The sequence below is a fragment of the Ambystoma mexicanum genome, chromosome 12 (genome assembly GCF_040938575.1).
Source record: "Ambystoma mexicanum isolate Mex_15411 chromosome 12, UKY_AmexF1_1, whole genome shotgun sequence".
NCBI classification, from domain to species: domain Eukaryota; kingdom Metazoa; phylum Chordata; class Amphibia; order Caudata; family Ambystomatidae; genus Ambystoma; species Ambystoma mexicanum.
In genome coordinates, this window is record NC_090936.1 from 1,218,087,151 (window position 1) to 1,218,113,178 (window position 26,028).

Here is a 26,028-nt window from a genome sequence, read left to right on the forward strand (position 1 = left end):
CCTCACATATCTGACGTCTCTAAGAAGCCAAACTACCAGCTGCACCTCCTCAGAGGTATTCGTCAGTTCCTCACCTTCCCCCAGAAGCTCACTATCCCCAGAGCTCTGTTTCTCTCTTGGCTGGACTACTGCAACAGCCTCTTTTTAAATCGTGCTGCTTCTACTCTCCGTCATTTACAACTCATCCAGAACAGGACTGTGAGACTTGTCCATGGCCTCAAGCCCAGGGATCAAATCTCTCCAGCCCTGCAATCTCTCCATTGGCTCCCAGAGGCTGCAATGATCAAGTTCAAGACCCTCTGCATTGTCCCCAAGTCCTTCTGGGGCCTGGGACCGAAATATCTCCAACTCTCTCTTCGGAAATATCTTCCTACCCGAGATCATCTCTCCTCCACCTCCAACTCCTTGACGGTCAGACACCTTTCCAAGCAGAGAGTTGGGGGCAGATCTATTTCCTCTGATGGGCCTCCCTCTGGAGCAGCCTCCCTGCCTCTCTGAAACTTGAGCAGAACCATCTCCAGTTCCGGAAGCACCTCAAGACCTATCTCTTTGCTTCTGCCTTCTCTCTTCCTCTCCCCTGCTGATATCCTGTCTGATGCTGCACTGACCACCTGGTCACCCTCTGAATTTCGTGCCCAGGTCCCTGCCAGCCCAGTTGCACTCCTGCACTGCCTCCTGGCAACCCCTGCACTTGTGGTCTGTATCTGTATAAATAGCTTGATTGTTTGATAGCTTGATTGCATTGAAACTTAGTCGCAGTTTTTATAAGAGGTGATGTACACTTTAAACATAAATTAAAGACAACTATACTCTGAACATAAGCAAAGAACTACACTCAGAATAAGAAAACATACTAACTGAACATAAGTTAAAAAAACTACATTCTGAACACAAATAAACTACACTTTGAACACAAGGAAAAATAAGCTACACCCTGAACATGAACAAAATAAAATCATAAAATATGTCAACATGTCAAATATTCAAAAACTTAACTGCCAGTAAAATTGCTGGTAATCCAGTGACCAGCAATTTTCGTGGACTGGAAAACTACAAGTTTTCCAGTGTTGATTCACTGATGTACCTCCAGCTAAGAGGACCCAACTGGCAGAAAACAGCCGGTATTTCCGGCATTGGTGTTACCGGTCCTGGAAATATCCGCAATCCCCTCCATGGAATCTCATGGGACACCATGAAATGGGGATTTACCGCCCTTTCCACCACCTGTAATATCCCAGTAACTCCGGAATATCAGGCGACAAAAACGGTATGGTCAGTTTGCTGGTACCCCACCAAAATTACCGCCAGGATACCGGCAAACTCGTAATGACCCCCCATATTCTAATAGGAGAAATGTTTCTAAAATTCTGTAGGTAGAGAAATCCCATGTACAGCTGGCCGATAGCCTGGTCACCTGGTACTTTTGTAGGAATGAGCAATGGCTGTACCATATTAAGCGACCCTTTTGCTACGCTGTGTTGATCTTGTTTTCTTCTGGGCCCCTTCACTTATTTCACTGTTCCTGTTTCTGATTTGATTTCCTGTCTATTGTTACGTGTACTGCCTACCTCCATCTGTTTTCTCACTCTTCTCCATAGGTTCCCTTTGATCACTTCTCATTTATCTAATCCTAGCTCTGCCTGGTTGTTCCCTGTTCTGTCCTTTTCTTTCAGGTTCCCTCGTTCTTGAAATATACAGTATTGCCATATAAAGTTTTACCATATATTGGGCCTCATTACGACCCAGGCGGTAAGCGGTTAACGGCACCGTAAAAGGTGGGGGTGCCGTTAACCCCTTTCCGCCTAATTACGAGGTCCCTTTGCGTTTACCAGCCGTTAAGGATAGTACCCGCAAAGGGACCTTGGAGGTATTTACGGTACCGCAACTTGCGGTACCGTAACTACCGCCTTCCCCATTTCCATTGAGCCCTATGGGGGCAAAAATGGGATGGGGAAGGGCCAATGGTGAATGGGGAATTACCGCCCCGCCAACCTTGGAATGGGGCGGTAATTCCATCATTCACCATGGCAGAATCGGTAAAATACCGGCAGCAACCATGTTGCTACTAGCGCCATGGTTACCTCCTGGGTCGTAATGACCCCCATAGTATTGCCATACACAGTTCTTGCTATATACAGTATTGCCATATAAAATATCTAGTCGTAGCTCAGCCTGGTTGTTCCCTGTTCTGTCCTTTTCTTTCAGGTACCCTCGTTCTTGCCATATACCGTATTGCCATATACGTTTTTTACCATATACCGTATTGCCATACACAGTTCTTGCCATATACAGTATTGTCTACTTCTTAATGGGTTTAATTTTTCATTTTTTTCCACGATTCTCCTTAGGTTCCCCCTGATCTTCATTCTCTCCTGCCCCTGCTCTGCCTGGTTGTTCCCCCGCAGTGTCCTTTTTTCCTTTCAGGTCCCCTTGTTCCTACTATGTTAACTGGTTTTGTTTTCACTTATACTTGATTACTCTTCTCTTCTTCCTTTGAGCCCTTCATGAAATTAGTTTATTTATTTCTAACCTGTTCTGTCTGCTTGCACCCCCTCCCCTTGTGTACGTCTCCAGTGTCTCCCCTCTTACCGTTCTCCCACTCCTCACTATCCCCCTCTTCCTCTCTCCTCTTTCACCCGCCTCTGCATCCTCTATGGTGCTCTCTGTTTCTCCTATGTTCTCTAACTGTTTCTCCTCTCTTCTCACTAAGTCTGGTAGGAAGAAGTTCAAAAAGGATATCCTGGTCCCCAACCCAGCCCTCCCTATCGCTGACACCTATACCAGCGCTTCCTTCAGACAGATACTCAACAACATCCTCTTTGTCGTTCCCTCACAAGACCTATGGACTCCTCGTATGGTTTCTCTGCTCTCTCCTTTCTTGTCCTCTCCCATTAATGGTGGCATCCGATGCTAGGCCCTCCCGAACCCCTTCCACTCCTCTAAGGTCATCATTACTGTTTACCTGAATCGCACCATCTAGGTCCAAGGTGCTTAGGCCAACCTCTTCCTCTTTTATAGCTTTGTGTGCCTTATCAATTTCCTTTCCTCTCCTGCTGTCCCTTTTCTCCCTTCTTCGGCTTCCTTGCCGCCTTCCTCTGCCACCTCTCTGGCACCCTCATCCTCCTCCTTGGCTACCTTGCCCACTCCTCCGTACTCTCCTTCTACACTTGCGCAGGGAGTACCTCTGATTTCTACCCCTCCCCGGAAGTCTTTCAAGGATGGAAACCTTCTCCACATTACCATGCACAACTCTCGCTCAGCTGTCAAACACTCCTCTGACATCTGCCGTCTGACATGGTTCACGGCCAGTTCTGTCATGAGTTTTGGCACTCTACGTCCAGATGGCTACAAGATCCTCTCCGCGCCCAGATCCAACCATTCTGGTTGGGGTCTATCCTCGATATTCTCGGAGTGGATTCCTGCCTCTATTATTCCTATGCAGGCCTACTCCCCCTTTGAATGCCTTGTCTGCAAGCATTCTCTCTCTCCTGGCCGCTCGCTCAATTTGGCTACTATTTACCGGCCAGCTGGTCTGATAACCTCCTTCTTCTCCGAGTGGACGGACCTCTCCTTCTCCCTCCTGGCCTCAACCACTCAACTCCTCCTCCTTGGAGACCTCAACATCCATCTGGATGCTTCCTGTACCCGCTCCTCTGGACTCTTTTGTGCCCTCTGCGACTCTCTCTCTCTATTCTTCCCTTTGGCCCGACTCACACTGTAGGGCACACCCTGGATTTTCTGATCTCCTCAGACCTCCCCCTCTCTAATCCTCGCACCACTCCTCTCTCCTCGAGTGACCACTTTTTCCTCTCCTCTCATCTCTCTCTCCATACTCCTCAAGGCCGAGCCAACCCCCAAACTGCCACCCGGTTATAGGTCAAAGGTTTGAATCAAAAGGTTCGAATTACAATAGGTTTGAATAAAAAGTACCGAAAATAAAAGGTTTGAAATGTATTTTTTTCTTTTATTTCTCCCCCCCACAACCCCTGTTGTTGTGGTAAAAAACACTTTTTTTACCTACACGGAAACCTAAAAAAAATATATAATTTAAAAAAATATTCGAACCTTTGGTTTTCGATCCTATTGACTCTCACCTTTTGGATTCAAACCTTTTGTAACCGATCCTTTAACTGGACACCCTGCCACCCACCTTCTCGGTCATCCGACCCATGAAGCGTGTGTCATTTGAGGCCTTCGCCGCCACTTTCTCTCCCCCTCCTGCACCTCTGGCTGACTCACATCCTGACACAGCCCATTCCAAGCTCCACTCTTCTATCTCCGATACTCTTGATGTACTTGCCCCTGTCATGAGGATCGGCTTGAAGCTCAAAGCCAAGGGTAAGTCCTTGTATGACTGAGACCTCAACACCCTTAAACGTAAGTGTAGGGTGGCTGAAAGGAAATGGTTGGCATCTTGTGCATCCTCTGACAAACTGGCCTGCCGCCTGCTCCAAAGGCATTACCGACTCTGTCCTCACCAAGAAGAGAGCTCACATCCAAGCCTGTGTCTCTGCGGCATAAAACAACTCGGCCAAACTCTTTAAAATCTGCAAGGAGCTGGCCAATCCTGCGGCAGTCGCTACCTCTCCTGTCCCCTCATATTGCCCTCTGCAAGGCCCTAGCCTCTCATTTCATCTCTAAGACCCAGGACATCCTGTCCACCCTCTGCTCCTCTACTCCTTCTCCCTCTATCTTCTCCTCTACCTCTGTCCTCCCCGCGACCACCTCTCATCTTCCCTGCTCTTCCTTTCCTCTGCTCACCCCTGACGAGGTTTCTAGACAAGTCTGATCTATGAAAGTCTTGTCAAAACAGGTTTTTCCCTGTTCTTCTAAAACCATCAAGGACCACATTGACACTGTCTCTCCAGGTTTGGCCAACTTCTGCAATCACTCTTTCACCACTGGAACCTTCCCTTCCCTCTGGAGCACTCTCTTGTGCACCCCCTTCTCAAGAAACCCTCAGCCGACCCCTCCTATCCGGCTCACTATCACCTGATCTCCATTACTCCTTTCCTGGGCAAACTATTTGAAAAGCTGGCCATCTCCTAGCTTAATCATCACACAGTATCTGTTAGTTGTCTCCATGACATTCAGTCTGGCTTCAGAGCAGCCCGAGGCACGGAAACAGGTCTCCTGAACCTCTGGGAAGACCTGCTCTCTAACCTTGATGCTAATCACCCCTCTGTCCTCATCTTACTCAATCTCTCTTCTGCTTTTGACACAGTCACCCATGCCATCCTGCTCAACCTGCTCCGTGATAACCTGGGTATCACTGATCAGGCCCTGGCATGGCTGACCTCTTTCCTCTTGGACCGACATTCCCAGGTCCAACTTGGGTCTTTCGTCTCCTCAATCTCACTATCTACCTGTGGTGTTCCCCAGGGGTCTAACCTTTCTCCCTAGCTGTTCAACCAATACCTGGAACCTCTCGCCCACGGCATTGCTGCTCTCTGCTCCAACTTTCAGTGCTATGTTGATGACACTCAGCTCGCTTTCAGGCTCCCCTCTGCTGCCCCTTCTCGCTCCGTCATCATGGATTGTCTGTCTGCAATCCAGGATTGGTGTGCCGCCAATGATCTCTGCCTTAATGCCAGTAAAGTGGAGATCCTCCTCATCGGCAGACCTGCACCTTCTTTTCCTGTCACTCTCTGGCCGGCCACTCTTGGCCCTCTTCCTGCTCCCACCTGTGAGGCTAAGAACCTCGGGGTCATCTTTGACTCCACACTCTCATTCTCTCCTCACATATCTGACGTCTCTAAGAAGCCAAACTACCAGCTGCACCTCCTCAGAGGTATTTGTCCTTTCCTGACCTTCCCCCAGAAGCTCACTGTCCCCAGAGCTCTGTTTCTCTCTAGGCTGGATTACTGCAACAGCCTCTTTTTAAATCGTCCTGCTTCTACTCTCTGTCATTTACAACTCATCCAGAACAGGACTGCAAGACTTGTCCTTGGCCTCAAGCCCAGGGATCGTATCTCTCCAGCCCTGCAATCTCTCAATTGGCTCCCAGTGGCTGCAAGGATCAAGTTCAAGACCCTCTGCATTGTCCCCAGGTCCTTCTGGGGCCTGGGACCAAAATATCTCCAACTCTCTTCGGAAATATCTTCCTACCAGAGATCATCTCTCCTCCACCTCCAGCTCCTTGACGCTCAGACACCTTTCCAAGCAGAGAGTTGGGGGCAGATCTATCTCCTCTGATGGGCCTCCCTCCGGAGCAGCCTCCATGCCTCTCTGAAACTTGAGCAGAACCATCTCCAGTTCCGGAAGCACCTCAAGACCTATCTCTTTGCTTCTGCCTTCTCTCTTCCTCTTCCCTGCTGATCTCCTGTCTGATACTGCAAGGGCCACCTGGTTACCCTCTGAATTTGGGCCCAGGTCCCTGCCCGCCCAGTTGCACTCCTGCACTACCTCCTGGCAACCCCTGCACTTGTGGTCTGTATCTCCAACACTACAGTCCCCTTACCTGCACCTATTAGACACCTGTACTTAACACCTGCACTTGGCATCTGCTGGCCGCACTACTTGTTTTTGATCCCATGTCTGGCACTTTCCCAACCTTCCCTCCCCCTTGCAGCTTTCCCCTACCCCCTCCCCTGCACTTGTGCAATCTCAATGTCACTAGGCCTAGTTAGATCATTGGGCTTTGATACGAGGTTGCCGGTCCGGTAACAACGGTAACGGTATGCTTGCCGGTACTGTTGTCACCGAGCCGGCAAACTCCTAGTTGTGCTTGCGGATGCCTTTCATTCTGCCATGTCTGCCCTGGTGGAATTAAAGGCACCCGCGAGCACAGAAAGCCTGTAGCACCTGCACCGTTATGAACAGTACCCGTGCTAGGGGCATCCCCATTCCCATTGAACCCTATGGGGCTGATATGGGAATGGGGATGGGGATATCCCGGCACTGGCACCCGCGAAAGGGCAATTACCGGGTCCGGCAGGGCCGGGATACCCCGGTAATTGCCCATTCGCTGGTGCCGGATTTTCATGCCGGTATGGGGGTAGCCTTGCCGGTAAAACCGGCAAGGTTACCTCCAACCTCGTAATGAGGCCCAATATTCTGTCTTTGTCCTCCCTCTGTTTCCCCTCCCCTGCCTCGTTGTGCCTTGAAATACTTGTGTATAGGCACGTTATAAATGTCATATCATATAATATCAAACTTAATTGAGGTGTAAAGCAGTGTAATGTTGGCTGTGAAAAGCAGCCCCACCGCCTGAGTCTCAGAGCGCTTTTATGGGTGATGTTGAAAGCCAGGAATCATTATGGTAGCGAGGAGCAGATTGTAGTACTCGTGGGAAGCTTTGCGGGAGAGCCAAGTGCTTTTAGAAATTATAGCAGTACCACAATCTTACACAGCAACGCACAATAGTGCTACTGCGCTTGCACACACTCCATTTACAGAATATTTGAGTGCATTAATTTGCTGGTATTTGTCTGTTTCTCCTCATGTACTTACTATATCTGCCTCCTCTGTTGAGACGGTTCCATGTAATAATGTCGCCACAAAAATCTCGCCATACAAAAATATCGCTGAAAAATGGCGACCATATACATGGGGATAATATTACCTGATAACGTTGAGACACTTTCAGAGAAATTGCAATGTATTCACATTTATTTTTTTACAGCTATGCTTCTATGGAGGAATACATAATCTGAAAACCTTACTCCCAGAAGTTTAATCTTCCTCCGTGGTAGGAGTCGTTTAGAATAACTTGGATTCCTCCCTGAACCACGACAGCCCGGATTACGATGCAGACGAATCCAGCGACCATTATTCCAAACTGGAAAACGTCCGTCCAGACGATCGCCTTGAGACCGCCCTGTGGAGAACAAGAAACGTGTGAGGAATCCTACATATGCTTGATTTCATGTGCACTTCTTATTTTCATTAAAAAAATACTGTTAATAAAATGATCTTGTTCATCTTTCTCTAGTCTTATTAAGCAGGAAATGTGTTGCTGGTATTGGGGTATTTGGACATCAGCTGAACGTCCTTCGAACAAGGTAATGGTGTCTAAATGTGCCTATTGGCTTTCTTCTTTGTCATTTTCATTTCACCAGTGGAATTTCCCATGTTTTCACGACTGATGATATCTAGAGAAACGTGCAAAAAATGCAAAAACTGGATTCAAGGACTGTGAACCATCTGCTGCCACCCACACCCCATTTTCCTTTGGGCACCAAGAAGCAGCTTGTTTATGGTGGGAAATGGCAAAACTTGCAAAAAATAATTTAATAGAAAGCATTTGATACAGGAATACTGGAGTTTGTTCCCGCTGTAATGAAGGCATGGTATCAAAGTAAGACAGACACAAGTGACCACAGTTCAAGGGTGTTTATTGAACTTTATCAATTGTGTGAAAAACGCCGATCTAAACCTAAATCTAAGATGGGTGCAAGCTATGACCAGCCAATAATAATAATGCAGTCCTAGTGGAGTCTTGTCAACATAAAAGGGCCTATACTAAAAAAAAAACTATTGCCTATCCTTACCTCTACTTTTACAAATAGTGTGGGCAAATTTTCATGAAAAAGAAAGAAGTGTTCACAAAATGATAAGTCGGGATGATTAGGCCGTTGGCCTCCCTTCCCCACGTTTTTAGCACGGGACAAGGCGGTTCACTCAAGCATAGCACACTCTTGGGCTTCTTCTTTTACCAACGTCAGGGCCTTTTGTGCCCAAGTCTCTTACGTTCAAAGTCTCTTGATTCAGAGTGCCTGATGTACCAAAAGCAATGCAAAAAGTTCCTTTCCAAATATTCTAGTCGGGCGATTCAGTCTCCACGCTGGATCCCCCTCTTGCGGGCTCAGATCCTTCTCCTATACAATTAGCTCCCTAGCCGGGCTCAGACCAATTTTTGTTCGCAGGCATCCCTCAGCTGGGTTCATGTTTGCTGCGGCAATATTTTCTCGTGTGATTCACGGTTCATCCCGGATGCCCCTCTTCTGGGCTCAGATCCCCTTTTATACAATTAGTCTTTTTCAGCCGGGCTCAGACCAATTTCAGTTCATAAATTATGGAAGACTTTCGAATTTGCAAAGGATTTAGCTTGACCTGCTGCAGGATCACTTCGATTTCACCGATCCATGATTCTCACACGCTCAGTTGGATACCAAACAGAGCACTTCGAGTGAGCACCGAGGTGGCGCCGGATCAATCTGTATTTGGTACCTATTTCGGTTTCATAAAGTTCATTCACATACGAGTCATCTTTCCTCATACAATGTTGCCACTTGTAACCTTCAGAATAACACAGTCCGACCTGCTATTAGTCTCTCTGATTCACCGGCTGTGCTGAATTCACTGGCGCTTTGTTGTCAGCGCCAAGGACAGTACCACAGAGGCAACTGCTTCTCCCCACCTTGGCTCTCAAAGCGGGAGGGCCCTGTGTACCTTCCACACACACTGCACTCTTGTTGAGCTGTAATTCCGGTCTTATATTTCTTTTCCTCAAGGCCTCTTGAAAGTCGTGGTCTTTCTCTGAAAAGGTGAATTGTGGTTCTGTCCTTTCAGCCCTCTCTGGTCTAGCCGCCTTTCTCCTCGGTTTAAACTGGAATTGCTGCTTCCGCACGCATTTTGCCTTGCTCAGAGTGTGCTGTCATGCCCCGCCTTTTATCCGTGTGGGGAAGTGTGCTGGCAGTCATGTGTGTGTGTGTAATTATCAATAATTGCCTGACTCTGCCTGACCCTTGTGTTGGTACTTGTTAGGTAAACGGCTCTGGTGTTAGTCCTTTGTCGCTCACGATGAACTGTCTGTGAGAAAGTGTTTGTGTCGGGAAAGGGGAGGGGGATTGAGCTTCCAGGTATCCTACCTGGTAGGATGGGGAAAAGTTGTTACAGGGAAAGGTGTTCCACTTCCACTCTCTGAAGACCCCCCATCCAGGTGATCCTTCCGTACTGGTCCACCCCCAAGAACTGGATCCAATAGCGATGGCCGTGTCATAGACAGCTGGATGACAGATCCCCAGGGACTAGCGGGTGAGACACCTTCAGGTTTCTCACACAACGCTAATGAATGCCCCTACCTGGAGTACCATCACCAGGGCTGCTTGGGTCATATCCTGCATCACTAAGGACTGTTCCCCCTGGTAGTTATCTATTGTATACTCGTAACCCCTACTAATGTATAGAACTCCATTTCTTCCCGAAGCAGGCTTGCGCACAAGAAATAGCCAAAATAACAATGAATGCAAAAAACGTAGATTTTGATTCAATCACTTTTAAAGAGCTCTGTTGCTGGCTCTGCATTCATCTGCAACCCTTCCTTTGACACAGTGTGGACTCATCGTGGACCCAGTTCAAGGGACACAGTGTCACGAGCAGTGACCTTCTCCAGTCAAAGTATTTCAAGTGTGATTTTTAAACAGAGCAAATCAAAATAGAAAATGAGATTTAGGAACCTTGATATTGATTTTTTTTAAAGTTTTTATTAAATTTTACAAACAAACAATAAAACCAAACAAACAGTGCATGTTCCAACAGCTTCATTAAACTTGTTTATCAATTCCTATCCACTACCCCCTCTACCCCACCCCCCTTGCTAGTCTATTTCATTGAACCATCAGTTTTCACACCCTGTGGTTCGGTCTCCTCCTCCACAGGCTCAGTCGGGTTATCTAATGACCCAAACAGCCCGGCTATCAGTGATTTTCAGGCCATCAGGGACTCATTCTCCTCCTCCCCCCCGTTGCTACACGCTTCTTGCCATGCCATGGTTTCGGCTTCTGCCCATTTTTGCAAGTCTTTCCTCCACACTTCTATCCTCAGCACGTGGCATGACTTCTATCCCATGGCAATCCTTTTTGCAAGCACATAAGCCAGGTCCCTTAGTTTGCTTACATGCCTGAGTTTCTGTGGTCTGGGGTTACCCCCCCAGCAGACAGGCCCACACCGTATCCACTACTATCTTGACCCCTCTTCCTTCTAGTTTCTCTTTTACTCCCCTGCAGAACCTCTCTATGATCGGGCATGACCAACACATATGCACTATGCTCGCGTTCTCTTCGTCACACTTCGGGCATGCTTGCCGACCTGCATTCTCGAACCTCGATATCCTCCAAGGCGTCATATAAGCCCTGTGTGTTATGTAAAGCTGTATCTGTTTCAGCCTTGTGTTTCTAGACACCTTCTTATGATACCTTTGCACCCGTTCCCACATCCCATCTCCCATTTGGGCCCCGACCTCCGTTTCCCAGTCCATTCTAAGCTGCGTGACCTCCTTCCCCACTTTAGACATCAACATCTCATACAGCCTGGAAATCTCATGGCCCCCCTCAGCTATATCATATATCACGTCTATGGTAGCGTTCAATTCTTCCTCCAGCACAGTTTCGGGCCATGTTCTCTTAATCCTCTGTACCATTCTGTGATACGTAATGTACTGGCCTTCGTGCAACCCAGCTTCTTCCCGCAGCACCTCAAAAGTGGCACAAGAGCCCCCCTGCCAAATATCCCCCATCGTTGCCACCCCAGCCGGCTCCCAGTGGGTCCGGAGTATCAGTCGCAGCTGAGCGTCTGCCCCTGTCAATACAACCAATGGCATATGCGGCGAGCATGGGGACGAGTCCCCCATCATTTGGCATGCCCTGCGCCACACCTTCCACCCTAGTAGCATCATTTTAGGGCACCCCACCATTTCCGCCCTGCGTGCCCACATAACTTCTTTCAAATAAAAAGGTGCACAATCACGCCCAAAGAGCCTAAGTTCAGAGGTCTCTTCATCAGATAGCCATTTGGCAACATACTGCAACTGGCTCGCCACATAGTACGCCTCGTAGTTGGGTAGCTTTATTCCCCCTTTGTCATGGAAGTTCTGAAGCTTCCATAACGGCACTCTGTTTCGCGTGCCATGCCACAAAAAGTCCCTACACATGCTATTCAGTTTGGTAAAGAACCCTTTAGGAATCAGGTACGGAATATTCCCGAAGTAATGTAGGAGCCTCGGCAGGACCACCATCTTTAGCATCGCTCCCTGCCCCATCATCGCCAAAGGCAGCTTTGCACAAAACCGCATGCATTTCTCAATTTTTTGTATTGCCACCTCTGTATTACACCTATGCTCCTCCCCCACGGTGTGATATATATCTATCCCAAGGTACCGAAAAGTACTAACCGCCCACGGTACCTGTATACCCGGTAACCTCTCCACTGGAACCCCTATATACCCCCCAACGGGAACAGACTAGACTTCTGGGGGTTCACCGCTATGCCGGATAACACAGCGTATCTCCCAAGCACTTCCAAAATGTACTGGAGGTTCTCCTCTGGAAACTGCACATCCAGCAGCATGTCGTCCGCATATAGGGAGATCAAATGCCGCTCCCCGTTCGCCTCGATGCCTATGGTGTCATATTGTTGCCTCAGATAGATCGCGAGAGGCTCCAGGGCCAGTATGTAGAGCATAGGAGACCACGGGCATCCTTGTCTAGTACCCCTACTAAGCTGCCATCAGTCTGATATCACAGATCCTGTCTTTACTCTGGCCAGCGGTTCACTATACAAAATCTTCGCCCACCTTACATAGACAGGCCCTAACCCATAGTGTTTCAGGGCCGCCAGCAGCCACGGCCACTTGACGGAGTCAAAGGCCTTGATCGCATCCAAGGACGCGATTGCCATTTCCTCCTCACTTCCACTGCCAAATTCAATGATCCTCTGGAGTCGCCTATGATTATTGGTGATGTTTCTATGGGGGACATATCCGTTTGATCTGGATGTATTAGCTTACCAATGACCCTTTTCAGTCTATTCACCAAGACTGCAGTTAATATCTTGCTGTCTTGGTTCAGCATTGACACAGGTCTGAAGGAACCACAGCTACGCCCAGGTTTATTTGGTTTAGGGAGAGGTACTATGACAGCCTCTCTCAGTGACTCCGGTAAGCGGCCCGTCTCAAACGCCTTGTTTATCATTTCTAGCAGCGGGGGGGAGGACCTCTTCTATTTATACCTTGTAAAATTCACTTGGGAGCCCATATGTCCACGGGGTCTTACTAGTAGGCAACTGCCTCACCACCTCCCCCAGTTCTTCCAGGGTAATCGGGGAGTCTTTTTCCTCGGTTTCTTCCTCGCTTATCTTGGGCAGCCCCATATCATCAAGCGTTTCTTCTATCATTACACGGCTACTTTCCCCATCTTCCCCATATAACACTTCATAATAATCCACAAACGCTTGATTAACTCCCTCCTGGGTGTCCTCTACGCTACCATCTTCCCTCTCTATAGTTCTAATTGTGGCTCTGGGGGTCTCGCTCTCCCAGTAATCTGCACATTTTTGCTGCAGCTTAAGTATCAAATCTAGTTTCTCTGCTGTATCGTCACCGGCTTTTAAGGCCTCTTCCAATTTTGCTTCCGTCTCCCTCAGTTCAGCCGAAACCCCACCCTGTAGGCCCTTGGATTTCGCCATGGCCGCCCCCCACATGACAACTTTGAAGGCCTCCCATAATGTCCCCGCCGAGGCCACACTCCCAGTGTTGGTTTCAAAATAGTTTACTATCTCCTCCTGCAAATCCTCTCTAAAGAAGGGGTCTCTCAACGCCTCCGCTCGTAGACGCCATGTCGGGATCCTCGCCCTCGGGGGCAGTATTGCCATGCAAGAATCAGGGGCGAGTGGTCCGAGAGGACCGTGGCCCTGTACTCTATGTGTGCAATCTGCGCAATCATTTCAGGTGATGCGAAGACATAGTCCAGCCTTGTTGATAACTGCTGTGGGGCAGAATAATGCGAATATTGCCTTTCCCCAGGGTGCCACACTCTCCATGCATCTTCCAACCCAAAGTCATCAAGCAGTGTCTGTAGCGCCCTGGCTGCAAGGGCCGGTTTATCCAATTTCCCGTCCGATCTATCCACCCCCGGGTTCAATACGCAGTTGAAGTCCCCTCCCCAGATCACCACGCTTCCCACACACATGCTCAGGTTCGCACTCAGTGTCCTAATGTACGCCGCCGTGTTCTGGTTCGGGGCGTACGTGTTAACAATACTTATCTCCCTGTTCTCTATCAATCCCCTCAGCATAACCATCCTCCCGTCCGTCTCAGCCACCACTTGCAACCGCAGAAACGGGACATATGACGCCACCCATATAAGTACTCCTCTTGCGTAGGCCGAGTACGAAGAGCCCACCAACACCACCTTCCACTTTCCAGCAATCGTGTCCATCCTCTCACGTGTAAGGTGGGTTTCTTGCAGCAATGCAATATCTATTTTCTGCCTGCGCAGATACAGCATAACCTTGTTCCTTTTTAAGTAGCTATTAAGCCCCCCCACATTCCATGTGAGTATTATAAGGTCCCCCATGGCCTGGTATGATCCCATTCCCTCCCCCCCAGGTGCAGTGTAACTTTGAGTTCCATTCCAATCTATATAGGCTCGCATCTCCTTCTAAAACCCCTTTAACCAAAAACACACCAAATGTCCCACTCCCTCTCCCCCCCGCCTCCCATCCCTTCCCCAACACTCCACCCCCACCCCCCAACTGTTACCCAGCTCCATCCCTGGGTCTCAGGCTCTCCCGCATCTAGCTCTTTCCAGCTTTCGCCTGTACTCGAAGCTCCGCAGGTTGAGGCCGCCCTAGTGGCCAACCTACTACAACTACAATTCTGGGGTTAGGGTGCTTCCACCATGCCGCTCCAATAGCACATCGAAGAATGACACATTGCTATACAGTTTAAATATATGTAACCGCCACTATATTCCAGTCCATCAAGTCTCTCACAATCAGCAATATGTTATCGAATATCAGCCTCCTACAGCCAGGCCCATCGTTCTCAGCCTTCGCCTAGGCGCCCTTGGGATGTTCGCTCGCCGCCATAGCAGTATGCGTACCGTACCTGGGTCATTTTTCACGTCCATTTTGTGTCTCTTCCGTGTCTTGATCCGGGCAGCCCTGCAGATCCAACCATGTTGTTGCTTCTTCCGGAGTGTCAAAAAAATGCATTTTGCTCTTATGCACGACCTTCAATTTCGCAGGGTACAGCAGCATATATTTTATCCCAGCCGCCCGCAGCCTCCGTTTGATAGTTACATAGCTGTACCGCTGCCTTTGGACCAGCATAGTGTAATCTGGGTATGCCATGATAGTGCTCGAGGCCCTCTCGATTGTTCCGCCTTTCTGAAAAAACTCCAGTATTTTTTCACGGTCTTTGTAGTTCAGTATTTTGGCAATTATCGCTCGTGGAGGAGCCCCTGGTTTTGGCTTCCGCATGAGTGCTCTATGTGCGCGGTCCACCACAAATCCCTGCGAGAGTGTACCGGCCCCGATTCCTTGTAGGAGTAAGTTCTCAATGTAATCGGTCGGGTCCTGGCCCTCTTCACCTTCCGGCAAACCCACCACACGAATATTGTTTCTCCTCGCTCTCCCTTCTGCTTCTTCTGCTCGAGACTCCAAGTTGGCCACCTGTTGCTTAAGGACATGGATCTCCTTTGTATTGTTGGTGCTGGTGTCCGTGTTAGATTTCACTGCGCCCTCCAGGCTGCTTGTGCGTTCCGCCAGTCCCCTGACATCTTGTCTCAGCAGGGAGACTTCGATGCCCACTGCTTCAATTTTAGCCTCCAGGGAAGTGCGTAGGTCCAACATCGCAACCGCCCAAGATTCCTTCAGCTCCGTAATGGCTTCTAAACTCTGATGATTATCAGCCACTGTGGCGCCCTCAGCCTGTGCCATCGGCCCTTTGGTTGCGATGGCCGCAGGAGACTGTTGTGTTTTCGCAAAAACATCCATCGTGGGTTGTTTGTTCTTATTCTTACCCACGGCCCCTCACGCCACCATTTTCCGGCTTTCATTGGGTCTCCCTATTACGATTCAACGACCGAGTGTCTCCCCAACCGTAATTTCCGCTCTTTACCGACTGTTGCGGTGGTCTCCAGGCAGTCGCAACCTCCACCTCCTCTCACCGCTACTAGTTCAATGCCGAGCGAGCGCTTCTCGTGCTGGTCGTGGTGCGGCCTGCATTTTCACACCTCTGCTGCCCTCGGGCCCCTACCGTCCGGGCCAGCACCCGGCCTTCACGACCCAAGGTCCACAGCCCCCAGGGGTTTTGTTCCGTCTTCACCTCGCCATTGTCATTCTTCCCCAGTGGCGCCGCCTCTATTCGTCCTCTTCGGGTACCCTAGTTTCGTTCCCTTTGTTGTCGGCCATCTTGTGTGACAATGGACCGAACAGCCGCCGTCGTTCGTCGAGCAATTCCACCAGACTCCCGCTTACGATTCTCTCGATCTTTATACAATGAGCAAAGCATACATTCCCATGCTTGTGTGATCAATTCTGGAACCAATGGCGCACTTTCAAAGGTAGTTTTTACGGATCATCTGTCGTATCCTGCGGAGCTACACTGGAAGCACGTCCTACTCCATGGCTGCCCAAGCCATGACGAACCTTGATATTGTTAATGTTAAAGTACAAATCATACATCTGTGCTAATTCAACCTTTAAAATGTTGAAGTAAAACGACCCCCACTAAACACATAGGGCCTGATTGCACAGGAGCAATTCACTGAAGGAGGGCCCTTGGTAGTAGACAATTCTTCCCCTATAAGAGGAAGACACGTAGGGTTCCTCCTGTGCTTCATCACTGTCTATAATTCTCTGGAAGGACTAAGCTTTTCCGGTAACAGAGAAAATATAGCCCTAAAAATCAGTGATGGTGCAGCCTATCTAAAAGGGATTGATTCATTCCTAACACAGAACTTACTTATTTAGCTAAATCTACGGCCTTCACGGTTATTGTGGTGCAAGCAAAAACCTCAGTCTGAACCTCTGCTGAAGTGGAATACTTTTAAAAGTATGATTATCAATTGTTTAGACATTCAAGTGTGGATGAAGCCAATTTTATTCTACTCTCAGTTGAGTATGCATAGCCTCAAAACTATATAAAAAAAAACTATTTCGTTTGGGCATTTCACTGATTAAAGGATATTGCCATGGTGGGGGGATGAACACACAGAACGCCAGCGTGAACTGGTGAATTGGATGGAAAATCGAACCCAGAAGATGAAGATAGATTGGGGCGTAAATCGCTCAGAAAACACTGACTCTCGAGGACAGTTCAAGGGATTTGGTTATTTTCTTTCTGGTGCCTATGGCTGCCCTTCTTTCTCACCTTCCCATGAGCCTCCACCTAACGCAGGTGTTGGTAGTCCCTGGTTAGTGCTCTTCCTGAAAGCAGGCTTGCTATCTCCCTCAGGGACATCCTATCTTTCCCTCCTCCCACCATGGGTCAGTATCCTAATGGGGAAAGTTAGGATGCTCTGCATTGCAGCTTCTAGTTAAGATTTACCAAGGCCACTTTCACTTTCCCTTCTACTCTACATTTTCCTCCCCTGTCTCTTCCCCATCAAGTTCCTGTCACTCCAATGTTTCAGTTCTCCTCTCTCCTGCTTCCACCCTTTGATGTTAACTGTCGTTTGTCTCCCTATTTCTCCTACTCTACTAACACTACCACTCTTCCTCCCACTACTACTCAGTTACACTACTTGCCCTAATTACCAGTGTTCTCACATACGCGCTGCTCACTGTACTTTCTACACGTCTCGCAGACACGTACACTCACACCACAGAACCACTATCACTAAGCCAATGCCTCACCTGCTCCAACACTCTTCCTCAGCATGTGCTGCACCCTCCGCCCTCCTGCTGGTCTCTTGGTCGCCACCCACCACCTCCTCTGTCCTTTCCCGATTCACCCACCCTTGCTGTTTCCTGTCCCTGGTGGGGGTTGATCCGCTGGCCCTAACCAATCTCGGGCTCATAGCTGTAAAGAAACGCTTCAAAGCAGATCTTAGCCCTGCCCACTTTCTTCTGTGTAAGCTTGCGCTTGGGAGATCTGGAGGTGAAGGACAGTCAATGGCAAAATTCTTCTCCTGAGTTGCATTATCGGTAAAACCCAGGCTAAGTCCGAGGCACATTCTCCTACAAAATCCATGGTGGCCTAGTAGGGTGCTTTCCTGATGCAGTGCCGACTGCAACCTTCACCAGTCCCGTTTGCTGCGCAGCTGCTGTATGCAGTGATGTAGCTGCTTTTGCTGCTGCATGGCTGGAGTTGGCGCCTCACTCTTGGTAACCGGTCCGCCACGGTCGTCGGTTCTCAGCGGTGCTTGGGTTATGTTTGGGCGGGCGATTGCTTCCATTTCTTCTATCTGCTTTCCTCGCTTCCTGGCTCTTATTTTTCCTTGTGTGCCAGCATCTAAAATGGTAGAAGGGTATTGGCAAGCATATGCACATAGAGGCAAAGCTGGAGGCAGGGTTCTGTACACATAGAGATTAGCACATGGAGGGGGGGGGGCAGGAATTGGGACCTTTTCTGCTTTTAACATCCATCTCAGGAGTAGGACTGGCTTTGCATTAAGCCTGGTAGGCCTGCCACCCCTGGCTGAGAGGGGTTCCTGTCCCCCTGTTGACAGGATCCATTTATTGGCCTCGTCTCAGCCTAGAGGAGGCATGGACGTTTTCAGAATTCATTAGACTGCGATCGGAATGAAACAAAACCACTGACAGTGTTCTCTGGTCCTGAAGAATGCAGTCTACTAACTTTGTTGCAGGAACTGGTCCACCACACCATGGGGAATATCCTTTAATAAGTGAGATGCTCTAACAAAATTGTGTTTTTGTATTGAAACTGAGGGTAGAATAAAATTGGCTTAATCCCTGTTTGTATCTAAAAACAACAAATAACCATACTTTTATTGTATTCTACTGTAGCAACGGGTCCGACCGAAGTTTTGACTTGGATTCCAGTGGCAGGTTTAGTTAAATAGTGTCTTGCATTTCAATAATGGCACAGGTGGTAGGTTTAGGAAATAGAGTTTTTTTTTAACGAGTTTAGTGGCAAGAATGTTTCTTTCCCTTTTTAGCTAGGTGACTCATCACCACTTTCTAGGGATATTTTTCCTCTTTAACAGGGAAAAGCTTAGTTCTTCCCGAGGATTATAGACACTCACAGTAGAGATATACAGTATCTTCCTCTTTTTTGTGATATTGCAAATCGATTGATGCCGGGAGTAAATCTTTGCGAATGGCATTTGCACATCAGCATCTCAAAGATCCACCAAGCAGTTTTAGGCTATGTGAATAAGTTACAAGGTAGCAAGAGCAAATATGAGAGAGACAGGACCTCTCCTGATTTGTGCCTTTAGTCTTGCAAATGCCATTCAGGAGTGTAAGGAACTCATGTTGGCAACAGTAAAGACAGACACAAGTGATCACAGTTCAAGGGTGTTTATTAAACTGTAAATGCAGGTTGTAAAAACACCCAATCTAAACCTAAATCTAATATGGGAGCAAGCTTTGGCAATCAAACAATAATAAGGCAGTCCTAATGGTGTCTTTGTCAAATAAAAGGGCGTATACTAAAAAACCTATTGCCAATGCTTATGCTAAATACAAAAAGTGTGGGATAATGTTCATAAGAAAGAAGGAAGTGTTCACAAATAATAAGTCAGAATGCAGTACTTGGGGTCTCCTTTGCCCATGTTTTCAGAACGGGATAAGGTAGGATTTTGGAGCGCAGCACACGCTCGAGCTTTCCCAGCACAAGCTAATAATTACGCTCTCAGCAATCAGGGCCTTCAGTGCTTAAGTCTCTTTTCTACAAAAAGTCTCTTGCCACCGTGGGCCTGATGTATTAGAAATAATAAACAAAAGTAATTTTCTGCTTGCACGTTGGATGATGCCTTTCACCATTGGATCGCCCTCTTCCAAGCGCAGATCCCTAGAAAGTTCCTTAATGATAGCAGGACCTCTGATAGCTATGTTTTCTTGCTTTCGAGGGCCTGACAGGTTCAAAGTATAACTTTCAGCAATCTCTTGTGCGATATTCACGAATCTTAATGTCCTGTTGAACTCTTCTCAAAACGCTGTATTTCGGGACTTTAGACTTCGCCCTCTCTTTATCAGCATCCCTCTTTCGGGTTCACTCTTGCCAATCTTGTCTTTCTCATTCAACTCTTACGATGCAGGATTCATTTGCCTTAGCTTCACAATTATCTGTCGGTCAAAGACCTTCGACTGTACAGAGGATTTTACAAGACCCCTGTATGACCACTTTGACCCCTTCTCGCCTTTCCCAAGGCCTTCTAGTCATGGTAGTTTCAACAATCGCTTTTGATGCTTATACAGTTCAATAAGCCGTTTGCTACTTTTTGTTCAATACAGTTCGGTTTCTTATCGACTCTCTCCTCGACTCACTGGCTATGATGAACCGCTTGGTTTTCTTTCTCTTGCGACTCCTTCTCTGGAGGTTTCACTGGCCTTGGTCGGAAAGGGCAAGGTTGCTCGATATGCGCCGTCTTTCTACTCCTCTTGAACTGTTGTGCTGAGTTAGCTCTTTGGAAATGCGGTCTGCCTTGCATGTCTTGTGCTCTTGTGCTCCACCTTTTATCCCTGTGGGGAAGGGAAACGGCCGTCAGGTGTGTGCGGTTCTGGTCATTTGCCTGACTTTGCCTGACCCTGGTGTTGGGACACGTCAGGTAAATTGCTCGAGTGTTAGTCCGTCGTCCTTCGTAATATGCAAAAGTGTTGTCGTCAGAAAAGGGGGCGGGGTAAAGTGTTTGTGTATCCTATGTGGTAGGTTAGGAAAAAGTTGTCATAAGAAGGGCGATACCGCGTCTCACCCGTCGGTGTCCCACCTCTACTCCTGAGGACCTCCCATCCAGGTGATCCTCCTGCAGTGGTCCATCCCCAGGAACTGGATTCAATAGTGATGGCCGTGTCCCGGCCACCTGGATGACAGACCCTGGGGAAGTAGTCAGGGAGACACCTTCAGGTTTCTCACATAACCTTCCTCCATGCGATCTAGCCAAATTTGTTTCACAGGGGAACCGGGAAAGAAAAATCTACATTTCCCTGGTCTTTTCCTTTTTCGGTGTTCCAATGTATGGTTGTATGTCTAGAAACCATCCCATGACCCGAGGGTTAGACTCTTTGTCGGCTAATCCAACCTAGGGGTGAGTCATCTGTGACGAGTGTAAATTTCCGTCCTAAGAGGTAGTATCTAAGATGGATTATGGCCCATTTGATGGCCACGGCCTCTAGCTCTAACACAGAATAATGTTTTGCCCGTGTGAACAGTGTGCGGCTGGTGAATAGTATGGGGTGTTCCAATCCATCGCAATCCTGGGATAGGGCTGCTCCTAACCCTGTAAGAGAGGTATCCATTTGTAAAATGAACTCTTTAGAAAATTCAACTACCTTTAAGATCGGGTTTTGGCACAGAGTTTGTTTCAGGGTGTTGTAGCATATCTTATCCTCTTCGTTCCAATGAAATTTGTGGGGTTCAGCATTTTTAAGTTTATCTGTTAGCCGGGCTGTTTTATACAAATAATATCCGAATAATATCCTATTAACCCAGTAATATCCTATTAACCCGATAAAAGCCCCAAGATCGCTTTTGGTCTCAGGGGTTGGTGTATCTAAGACAGCTTTTATCTTCTCATGTTGGGGCTGTAGATTCGCATTCCCATTCCCATTCCCTACGAAGAAGCCTAGGTTTGCAGTTAGGCCAGATTTTCTGAGGACTTTGATGATGGTAAAGAGATGATCCTCCCAGGTCTTACTATAAATGACAATATTGTTAATGTAAGCTCCACAGAAATCAGAGAATGGTTGTAAAATGGGATCCATGAGGTGTTGGAAGGTGGTTGGCGCACTGTGTAAGCCAAAAAGCAGGACTTTAAATTGAAATACTCCTAGAGGCGTCGAGAACATGTTTTTTTCCTTATCTGCCAGTACCCTTTTGTTAAATCTTGAATAGATAGAAAGGTGGCTGCTCCAAGTTTATCAATTAAATCATCAATGCGGGGCATGGGATATGCATCAAGTCCGAGATGGCATTATATTGATGGAAGTCTATGCAGAATCTCCAGGAACGGTCAGATTTAGTGACCAATACGATAGGAGAGGACCATGGGCTTAAAGATCTCAGAGAATACCAAGATCATGGAAACAGGTGTTATGGGTGCCTGTCTATAAAAAGGGTGAGATTATTTTGCCTGTTAATTATAGGCTCCTCTGATTCTACAGGGAAGATTTTTGCATCCTTTGTATTGGATGTGTTACAGCGCTGGGTAGACGAAGCAAACATTCTGAGTTTTGCACAAACCGGGTTTAGGCCAGGATGTTGCACATCCCATAATATAAGAGTGACAGATATGCTCTACAGGGAGGCCTCTACTACCGGGGGGCCGCTTTGTATTCCATCTTTGTGGACTTCTGGACGGCCTTCGATGGGGTATGTCGGGAGAAGCTGTCGGCAAATATTGAGCTTTGGGGATGTCTAAGTTGGCTGTTGACCATCTTAAAAGGTTTGCACTTTGATACATCAGTACAGATAAGGCTGGATGACCGGGGTGGACCTACATCTCCTGTATATACATGTGTGGGCGTTAAACAGGGATGTACCCTGGCACCGCTGTTGTACAGCATATTTACGGCGGACCTATCTTTAATCTTTAACCAGACCATTGGTTGTTGCCCTAAGGTCGGGGGGCGTTCCGTATCATGTATGCTGTACACTGGTGATCTTGTACTTTTCATCTGCACGTTCTCTGGAGTAAAAGCAATGTTTGAGAAATTGGTCGCAGTGACAAACGAATTGGCTATAAACATGGCCAAAAACAAGGTTATGGTTGTGGGATATAAAAAAACAAAAATGTCCAGTCCTTACTACCAGTCTTGGTGTGTTAGAAAGGGTCATAAAATACCCATATCTAGGTATGGAAATGTGTCCATCGAGAACTTACTGCTACATAAAGGAAACTAAAAGCCTCAAGGCTAAAAGACTTGTCAATTTAATTGGTAAATTTGCATATCAGACTGCGGGGTATTCCCTGGAAGGGATACTTACAATGTATACACAATGCCTATGCACAATGGTTCTCTATGGCCTTGATGCGTTGGCCATGGAGGACTTGCGATGGCTGGACAGAATCGAAGGATACTTTTGGAAAAGAATTCTTGGTCTGCCACGCTCTACGTCCATCGAGTATATTAGGCTTGAGCTTGGCCTGACATCTTTAAAAGGTCAGGCCTTAATAATGCAGGGTTTGCTGTATTTGGAAAAAAACACTAACCCGAAATGTGAATTATTGTCTTTGTAGGCCTCTACAGCGGGTTCTGTGTGTAAAGGTAAAGGTAATGATTTTACTAACTGTATGGCAAAATGTTTTGAAAGGATTGCTTGGATTCTTGATTTTAGGCGGGGCACTAGTCTCGCCACATTGAGGCGGATATTTAAAAAGAAAGTACAACAATGGGACAAAACAGAGAATTATGAACATCTATACAGTCTTATTTCCCACATGTGCGAGATGTAACACATGTCTACCTTAAGACACAAAGGTATATTTTATGATGCCTGAGTCCTGCTCTTAGATCATTTTTAATGAAAGGAAGGATTAACCAGCTGCCACTAATAGCTATATATGGGGCTAGGTACAATATTCCACGTCTTGCCCAAACTTGTCGTATTTGTAAAAATAAGATCTCATTGGGGACTGCTAAGCACTTGTTTACTGAGTGTTTAGGATTAGGATCCATTATTATGGTTAAACTAGGTAGATTTGTACATTGTTACGAATCTATAAAATCAGACTAATTTTGGACATATTGCTTTAATACTGAGAACAAAGTTGTACAATTTGCCCTTTATAGGCTACGGGGTATTAGAGGATAATCTCTACCAAGAGGCAACTGGATGTTTGAGTATTGGAAGTAGCACGATCAAGAGAGTAACTATGCAAAGGATTGATGAATCCATCAGTTGATTGCTATATTTAGGTAGTTGATCTTAATTATGTGAGCCAGATTGTCTTGCAGTTTTACTATTCATGATATAAAAATTATAATTTGAATTGTAATTCATGTAATTCATTATAATATAGTGGTATGTGCCTTTTACTCTTCCTGGGTTTTCTGAGAATACATCAAGAAATAAGTCTTCCATGTCTTTTAAATCTTCTTGTTGTTGGATAGATAGCTCGGGAGAGATTAATTCAAAGTTATCTCTCCGGGCTGATGGGTTCTCTTTCCACTCTTTCAAGAGATTACCGGTATATAAATGGATTTTATGTTTTCTCTCCGGTTGGGCTACTTTGTAAGTACAGATTCCTGTTCTCTCTATAATTTCATAAGGTCTGTGCCACTTGGAGACAAGTGGGTAAGAGGACTAGTACTTTATGTACTATGGAAAATGATCTTACGTTGACTTTTTGTCATAAGTGACTTTTTGTTGGCTCTGGGCTTTTTCCATTTGTGTACAAACCAAGTCTCTGACCAATTTCATGTGTTCTCACATTCTGGTGGCGGTTTGTGAGACGGGAATGTGAGCCTCCTCTCTTCCCAGGTCTCCCAGAGCATGTCCAGGACATCTCTGGGCTCTCTACCATAGAGCAGCTCGAAGGGAGAGAACCCAGTGGAACCTTGGGGGTTTTCTTCACTGCAAATAGTTCCCATGGGGTCATTCAATCCCAGTCTTTCCCGTCCTTGTCTACCAGTTTCTGTAAAATCAGTTTTAGGGTTTTATTTAATCTTCCTACCAGACCATCAGTTTGGGGATGGTACACCGAAGTTCGTAGAGTGGTAATGTGGAGTAGCTCTTTGAATTCGGCCATAGGCTTACTCATAAAATTTGAACCCTGGTCTGTTAGTATTTCTTTGTGAAAACTGACTCTGGAGAAATACAGTAGAAGATGTTTACGGATCTGCCATGTGGTATTATTTTGCATCGGGAAGGCCTTTGGATATCTAGCTGCACAATCACAAGGACATACTTATTGCCAAATCGGGATGTTCCTAGAGTGTTAGTCCCAAAATGAATTACTGCAAATAAATGAAGAACACCAGTCATGAACACAAATATATAACAAGAGTTTATTTTCGCTTCAAGCTGATCTCAGGTTCAGCTATGTCTGCGAGCAGTCATAGAGAAATTGAGCAATTTACAGGGTGGCCAGTTAGCCTCTTTATACAGTTCAGAGCGGCATCTGCTGTGGTAATTACTGATGGTTTACGACCAGCGTAACAGGGGCATTTCCATGGCAACACATGCATACTCGCTCTACGTCACGTCTGTAAAATGTACTGTCTCAGAGCAGTGAGGGTCATCCTGTTCTCAGGGCAAGGATACATTCCTAGCGGCGTATCTTATCTATGTTCGCCTTCTACAAGAAGTGCACTTCACATTTGCCTCAGTAGTTCAATTATCCCTACCTAGAATGTGCGAGGTACATCATGTTTCCTAAACAATGGTCGCGCAATTAGCTCCAAAAGGCAAGAGACAGAAAGATATATAGACTACCCTTTATCTCAGTTTGTGCTGGCATGTACAACACTTGAAGCTGGTACATTCCATTAGCTAAGCATTCCTTTGCAGGAACACGTCCACCAGCCTTCAGGCTGCGATCATTTCTGCAAGCAACATGAAAACCCAGCAAGTGAGCAAAGATACCAAAATGGAGTCTGGAGGCCATACTTCAATGTATGCGCTTATGCTAACACAGAATAACACAACATTGAGGCATTTTCACAAACCCTACTTTAGGCTATGCTAACACATTGAAGTCATACATCATCATCATCGCATATATCGATAGCCATAAATTGTATAATTTCTACATCCTGAATGATCATGGCATTTGTCACATCAATAGAAGGATAAGGTACAGGTGTCAGTTTCTCCAGAGCTCTAGAGCAGCAGTTACCTAATATAGAATTTAGAACCGGCAGACACTGTTTGCTGCAGCAACAAAACAACACTATTCCAATGAAATTGGCAAGTGCAGAGAATATCTTCCAACCCCAGGCCCTAAACACATTCCAAGCCCATGTTCCAATGTCCCAATTACCTTCATTGAAATGCATTTCAGAACCCAGTGTATCTAATCTTTTGATAGCCTAAAACACAGTAGGGGAGGAGTCAGGAATATAAACGCAACATGCTGATCCGACCATTTTTCAAACTCCTCCATGTTCAGCTAACATGACATCTAAAACCATTATATTTAGAAGAGCAACTAGTCTAATAGCTCTTTGATCTAACGT

The 26,028-nt window shown here is 46.9% G+C and overlaps 1 protein-coding gene across 1 annotated transcript in view; it reads right to left on the reverse strand.

The window, feature by feature from the left end:
• Window positions 1–26,028, reverse strand: part of LOC138514393 (sodium-coupled monocarboxylate transporter 1-like) — an 892,200-nt gene that overhangs the window by 490,512 nt on the left and 375,660 nt on the right. The window contains exon 5 of the mRNA XM_069629875.1: window positions 7,665–7,819. Coding sequence (XP_069485976.1) covers window positions 7,665–7,819 — 155 coding nt within the window. The remainder of the gene's footprint in view (window positions 1–7,664; window positions 7,820–26,028) is intronic.